The sequence below is a fragment of the Fukomys damarensis genome, unplaced genomic scaffold, assembly GCF_012274545.1.
Source record: "Fukomys damarensis isolate Sample0158 unplaced genomic scaffold, DMR_v1.0_HiC HiC_scaffold_28, whole genome shotgun sequence".
Classification (NCBI taxonomy): Eukaryota; Metazoa; Chordata; class Mammalia; order Rodentia; family Bathyergidae; genus Fukomys; species Fukomys damarensis.
Window position 1 is genome coordinate 3,175,744 of NW_022900940.1, and position 7,315 is coordinate 3,183,058.

General features: G+C 40.7%; 1 protein-coding gene across 2 annotated transcripts in view; it reads right to left on the minus strand.

The window, feature by feature from the left end:
- Eogt (EGF domain specific O-linked N-acetylglucosamine transferase) overlaps window positions 1-7,315 on the minus strand; it is a 35,983-nt gene that overhangs the window by 22,721 nt on the left and 5,947 nt on the right. For both annotated transcript variants that reach the window (XM_010635853.3, XM_010635861.3), the window contains exons 5-8: window positions 6,993-7,101; window positions 4,112-4,206; window positions 2,674-2,778; window positions 97-203 (exon numbers count right to left, since the gene is read on the minus strand). In XM_010635853.3, coding sequence (XP_010634155.1) covers window positions 97-203; window positions 2,674-2,778; window positions 4,112-4,206; window positions 6,993-7,101 — 416 coding nt within the window. The remainder of the gene's footprint in view (window positions 1-96; window positions 204-2,673; window positions 2,779-4,111; window positions 4,207-6,992; window positions 7,102-7,315) is intronic.

Genomic DNA, 7,315 nt, shown 5'->3' on the forward strand with positions numbered 1-7,315 from the left:
TACACACACACACACACACACACTCTGTATATAAATTGTATACATATAAAAATTATATATTAACCAACATAAGTAACAGAAAAACTAGCTTCTTACCTGCATCTAATTTCATGAAATATGTCGGTTTTTCAATAACAATGTCACATTTAGCATCTTCTATAGGTCTAAAGTTGAGCTGAGTATAGCTTTGTAGCTCAGCAAACCTGGAATGATGAATTGGGATATAATTTCAAAGTGATTATTATAACTTAGGCTCTATCTGTTCATTGGGTAAACTTTATTTCTAGTATGTGAAAGCATTTGTATGAGACATGTAGCCTCTCAAACCGACTGTCATTTATATAATTTCATATCCACCTTAACATTAAAGAGATTTTAAAATCATCCCACACATAACACGGTTAAATTGGGAACGGAGCACACAAAGAGGAAACTTACGCTGGAGTTGGGTAAATAATCTACTCAAGAAAACAGGAAGTCTCAACCGGGTTTCCTGTAGTTTAAGGAGGCTCAAATTAAACAATGTGCCCAAGAAATTCTTACTGTGTGGCCTCTCTGGAGTCTAAGAAAGATGGCATTCCAAAAGTCACCTAGTACTCAGAAAGACAGCAGGCAGCTAGGCCTCTCTCAGGAATGAGAAGTCTATTTCTCAGAAAATGTCTTCAGAAGTGACACTGCACAATCTGCTTCCAAACTGAAGACGATCATAAGCATGCGACCAGAGATATCCAGAGCTAACATAAAGGTCATCTTTAATGCTTTATCTCTGACATCACATTTTGTGTAAAATAAATACCAAGAAATTATTTTTAAAACACACAAACAGAAGATCATGGTGGTTTCAAAAATATGTCTGCAAATTCTTTAACACTTCTCCTTTTAAGAAGTGGAGGTTACTTCCCTCCCCTTGGATGGGGCATAATTTTGGGCTCACCTCTATCCAAAAGAACACAGCAAAAGTGACAAGACATCACTTCTGAGAAGTAGATTTCTCAGTCCAACTGAGCCTAGGAAAGGCTACAGCCCTAACCAAAGACTTGACAAGAACCTTGAGAGAGATTTGGCTACCCAGTTCCCAAATTGTGACCATCAGAATCAATGTGAGAGATGAAATGTTTGTGCTGTCAACCTATTACACTTTGAAGTAATCTGTTATATAGCAATAGATAAAAAATACAAATATGCCCTAGACACAAAGAGTAGCCTACGTGACTATGAAAGGAGGCATGTGTATTCCTTTGGAAGACAGAATAATTCCTCATCCTGATTCTGTTGGTGGCTATGTGGACCAAGACAGTGATGCAAATTTTATAGATGACCCATTTTGTAAAAATGTCTGCATCTAAACACGGTGAGACACACTGAGTTAATAATATCATGCCACGGGTAATTTCCTGGCTTTGATCAATGTGCTAGGGTATATGAGATATTATCATCACTGGAAGCAGGGCTAATGGTACAATGGGAACTTCCAGTACTATTTTTAGGCTTCCATGAGTCTAGACTAATTCAAAATAAAGAGCTTTAAACTTCAAAAATCTAACCAATGGTGATAAAGGTCAGGGTAGCTTTTGGAGAGGAGGATGAGGATAAGACCTGGGAGGGAAACTGGGTGCGGGCGATGCCCTTCATTTAGACCTGGATAAGAGCTACACAGGTAGGTCCACTTCTTCAGAATCCAAACGACATACTCTTTTGTATGTTTGTTACATACCTCGGTTGTCGAACTCAATTCATGTCCACTGAACTGAACATATTTTTCCCATAAGAAATCACAGAAAACTAAATAATTGGTTCTGAGGTCTAAAAATGATACTCATAAATTCATTTTTTTTCCAGGACTTTTCACACATTCTACAATTATTTCTTTCTTTACTGTGATTCTCGGTTTTCCTCTTAGCTTTTCTGCTGGTTATCACTAACCTTCTTTTGAGCCATGGTTATAATATTTTACACCAACAAAGCACAGTGACGAATGTTGCAATACACGAACACGGGCGCTGCACCATGTCCAGGCAAAAGTGGCGCTTAGACTGCAGCGTCTCCCTTTTGTGTCCATCTCCTCAAGACGCAACGTGTGATTCACTCTCGGCCCATGCAGGCTTTTTAAAGTCAGATTTTCAGTTTGATTTTCTCTTCCTTCCTTCCTTCCTTCCTTTCTTCCTACTGGTGATCAAACTCAGGACCGCAGGCAGCACCACTGAGCTAAATCCCTGCCCTCAGTTTGACTTTCAAACAAAGTTACAAACACTGAGCATATTTTTTTCGAACTTTGCTATTCAAGTAGTAGAAAGTTTGAGTGTGGGCCATTCAACAACTGAGGTCTCACTGTATTTCAGTGCATGCTCATTTTTCCTAAGAAAGTGTTCCCCAAAACATGTGAGCCAACTATAAAATGATAAAAATTAATTTTAAACTGAGTTTTCCTTTTATTTGCAAACAACAGTGCTTTATCATATTTCCTAATACTTTATAAACATATTCAATTCAGTTCCACCGGAGGGATCCACTTGTAACCACCATTCCTTAGAAGCTTGTGCTTATACAAATTAAGTAACATTTACTTAAAGTTACCTGCACCATAAGTAAACTTTCCATTTTGGAGTCCTACCAAAATCTGCAAGGACCAAAACTAAAAGCAAATGTAGATATGTATGTAAAAGAAAATGTTACCAAGACTGCAGGGGGCTTTTGCGCTGACCTTCAGACTTCAGTGTGTTCATGTCAAGCTTACAGTGTCCTCCGATTTCACCACTCTGGAGAAAATCTTCCTTGAATCTAATGTATTTAAAAAACAAAAGTTGAGTTTGAAAATTTTATTCACGACTCCAGCTCATGGGTTGTAACTAAATGGGATTGCCAAATTCCAAAATCAAGTTGTCTTTGGAATTTAATGACAGGCATGAGTCCCATAATGGCATTCCAGGCAACAGCCAGCCACACAGATGATCGCGAACCCTAAAGATTATATCACCTAGTGGCTTTGTAGCTACCTCAGTGTGTGAAGCCAGGTATGGGGGCACATGCCTGTAAGCCCAGTGGTCTGCAAGTCTGACTCAGGCAACTTTGTGAGTTAGCAATATTTTTTCTTAAAATAAAAAATTTTTAAAAGGGCTGGGGAGTTAGCTCAGTGATAAGGTCCTAGGTTCAACCCCCCACTACTGGGGGAAAAAAAAACAGTTTGTATGAGTACATTCTACAGAGTTTGCACAGCAATGAAATCACCTAATGTATCCCCTCTGGTAAGCAAGGCTTAAATGTACAGAGTCTGCCCAAAACATGTATACACTTCAGGAAAAGAAAAATAGTATGATGTTTTTTCAACAGATGGTATTGCCCTCATAGGAGAGCCCCTCAAAGAGGTCAGAAAACCCAGCACACTGCTGGTCCTTAGGGAAGAAAGTGAAAATGCACGTGCAGTACTCTCTATGACCGAGGTTACCCAAGCAGAAGTTTACTGTATTAATACAGGTCTGGAAGCTCCTGGCCACCACTTTGAGCACCTCTTGTAATTGCAGAGACCAAAGGTAACTTGTATTAATCTCATGATGTCTCAGTAAATTCAGTATAAACATTTTATTTATACAAGTTTTTCTTCTTTCTTTTCTCATTGAGTTTATTGGTACTTTTTAAGTATACAGTACAGTTACATTTATCATTCGAATCTTGGACCTTTACATGACAGATCTTGGTTCTCATTTTTTGCCCATATTGTACAAGTTTTTCTTTTCCTGAAGTATGTATACATTTTTTTGGGCAGACTCTGTATTTATAGTAGAAAATTTTAAACATATCTAAAAGTAGGGCTGGGACATAGCACAGTAGCAGAGTGCTTGCTTGCAATTTAAGAGGCTCTGGCTTCAAATCTCAACCCTGCATCAGAGAAACAAATGATTAACCTAAACAAAAGTAGCAGAATTCTTTAAGGAACTATCATACCTGTGACCCTAATTTGTGATGTGATCAACTGGTGTCCAGTCTGGGTCACCATGACTCACCCATTCCCTGACCTCTCAACCATTGCACTCTGCAGCAAATCCAACAGAGATAGGCCTGGACCTGAAAATATGTCCGAACCTTTATTAGAGCTTACCATCAACCATGTACGTACCTGTCATGACTTCTCTTGATGTTTCTTAAGTCAAGGTAGAGACGGGTTACTCTGCAATACTGAAGATAACGGGAACACACCAGGCTCGAGTCACTCTGAAATAAGGTTGACAAGAGGGAAAGACGGCCTCTGAGTCCCAACATTGTGGTGCACTAGACAGGGTAACAGCGAGTACACTACATGATGGAAAAAACTCTCCCCACACTGCAACTGTCTCTGGGTTTCTTCCCTTCACAATAGAACTTAGCCAAATATACTTTTGGGTTCTACACTTTTATGTTACATTGAAGAACTCACAAATGCTCTATTTGTATCAACTCACATTTTAAAGCTAAGAGCTGTATATATGGTTCAATTCAGTACCCCCATCCCCCAAAAAAGCAGCACTAGAAACCATTACTTACTCTGAGCTATGTGAAAAAGCATTCCGGGCAGAGCCAAAGGAAACAAGGAAGAACGCACATGCTAGACACATTCAAATGCAAGGTTGGAAGGGCGCTTTCTACAGAGTTTCCCATGAACCTTGTGGGAGTCCTCTCTCAACAGCAACCAGAGGGCAACCTCTTCTAAATGACTCAACAAAACAGTGGAACAGTCAACTACCACAGCCTGTTTCTATTTCAATCACACTGGATGTGCTGACAGAGGGTGTGCTTCAAAAACATTTCTGCTTTGGATTTTATTTAGAGAACTAATGCTATTTTATTATTTTTCCTACAACTTCCCAGGGCCTTCATCTTGACCAGCATGATATTTTGGACTGTGCAGTTAGTAAAAGATTACAATGGACTGAATGTTTGTGGCCCTGGGAAACTCACATGTTGAAATCCCAACTCTCAATGTGACTAGAGCACAAGGGGGTGCCCTCAGAAGTGTGATTAGTGTCTTCCTAAGAGAAACCGCAGAGCACGTTCTCATCCTCTTTCCACCGTGTGAGGGTACAAGGCTGGCTGGTTGCATTCTAGAAGAGGACCCTCCCCAGAACCTGACTGTGTGAGTGGTGCCTTGAGCTGGGCTCCTACTCTCCACAACTATGAGAGAGAAATTTCTGTTGTTTCCGGGCCACCGAGTCTATGGCAGATTGTTATAGCAAAGAACCAAGACAAGGACGAAATGCTGGCAGCACATCAAAGTAAGCTGTGGCCGGGAAAGCAGTCTACTAATCACAGTGGGAGAGGTGTGCCCAGTACGATTGTGGCCCCTTCCTTGCCCTCTCCACGTGGTCAGAGCTGGATTCTCACCAAAGTGTGCAAAGTAACCCAGAGTATCTATTCCAGGTGCACGGGGGCAGTGCTATTTAACGATCTGCCTCCTAATTCGCATCTGATTTCCTTTGCTAGAACTGCTAATAGCTCTATCATGTGCCAACCTTCCAAAGTCACGATGACATATGTATTTATTCAGAACTGAATGCAAGTGAATTAATTTCTTTTAATTTCACAGAGTTCCTGGAGATACTAAAGACCCCTAAGATGTCAGAGATTTTGTAGCACAGGATCACCAAATTACAGAATATCACATCTTACTCATAAGTGCTTAAAATTCCATCAAAAATAGCATTAAGCCCTCTGCTGGGAGCCAGATTCTGCACCGAGCATTTTTTTTTTTTTTTTTTTTTTTTTTTTTGTACTGGGGGTTGGACTTGGGACCTTGTGCTTGCGAGGCAGGCAGCAGCACCACTGAGCTAAACCCCTGGCCCTGCACTGAGCTTTTTTATATGCACAATCTCACTTCCTGCTTCCTGAGTGCTACAGAATTGTCACAGCTTTAAGGCTAAGGAAATCAAAACAGAAAGTTTGAGCACCTTGCCCAAGTCAGGATTTTATCTCTGTAGTCAAGAGCCTATACTCCCATACCACTACCTAAAACCACCTCTTGACCACACATTTTTCTTACCTACTGGGGTGCAGCACGCTATGGAGGATAGTGCAGTGGAGAAAAAAGATCTGCCTTTTATACCGAGATGCATAGTTCCCACAAGGTAGCTATGCAGTTGTTAGGGCTTGTGTCCAGATGGCCCCCCAAAGCCTCATGCAGTCTTTTTCGGAGGAGGCAGAATCCGGAATGCATGATGCTGGAATTAAGGGTGTGTGCTTACTAAACCACTACCTGTGAGTGTTTGGTTTGGCACCACTCTAATCCTGGTAGTCTGGATGGGTAGAAGGCGCAGAAAGAGGCTGTTAAGGTCCCTTGTTGTTTTCGCTGTCTTCCACCACCACGAACTGTTGCCCACTCTGCCTTGGAGCCAGATAATTATGGACTGAAACCCCTACAAACTGTGAGCTAAAATAAACCTTTCCTCCTTTAACTTCAGGGGTTGGGTATTTTGTCTCAGCAGCAAGACAAAAGTAACTAATATAGTAGGCTTGGAGTGTTTGCTTAATGTCTCTGAGAACCTGTTTTCTGTTTTATAAAAGTGGCATCAGTATATCTTCTCTACTTATCTGCTATAATACTATGAGGCTCAAAGTAGACAACCTACAGAAAAGCTTACTGCAAACTATAAAGCTCTACACAAACATAAACAGCTTGGTAGGGGCACATCATCTGTCCAAAGCAAGCAAGGGATTTGTAAAGACACAGTTTACCCATTTTCCTTCTCTAGCCTATGCTGGAGTGGGGGAATTCTAAACCTAAAAGTATTTTTAACAGCATCAAAATGTGACTCAAAAGCTGTATATGGGAGAAGAACAGGGCTTCCAAAGTAAGCAGAACTATTTGGGGATGATGAATAAAACAGTGAGACAAACAAGTGAAAGTGAGGGACTCCTTTCCTACTGCCACGTATCTTGTTTTTATATCACAATCTAAACAAAAGATAAATAATCAGTGGTAAGTAATGAAGTAAAAAGGTTCACTTATGAAGGAACGGAGCACCCACCATGGTCTCTGGCTGACAGAGCACACGCATCTCCCCCAGCCGCTCCCTGGCGTACCCGAAGTCTGCCTGTTTCCAGAAGATGTCTTCAGCTGACTCCACAGTATCTGTCCTGTTTGCAAAGGAAAAGATTCTGTGTGGGGTTTTTTTTTACATTTAATTTTATTTTTTTAACCTTGAATTGTCTTTCTTTTTTTTGAACCAGGGATTGAACTTGGGTCCTTGTGCTAGCTAAATCCCCAGCATCTTGAATTTTCCTTCTGTGGGTTAAAGTGCTAGACATCTGTTACTATAAACACACACACACACACACACACCCAGAAGAA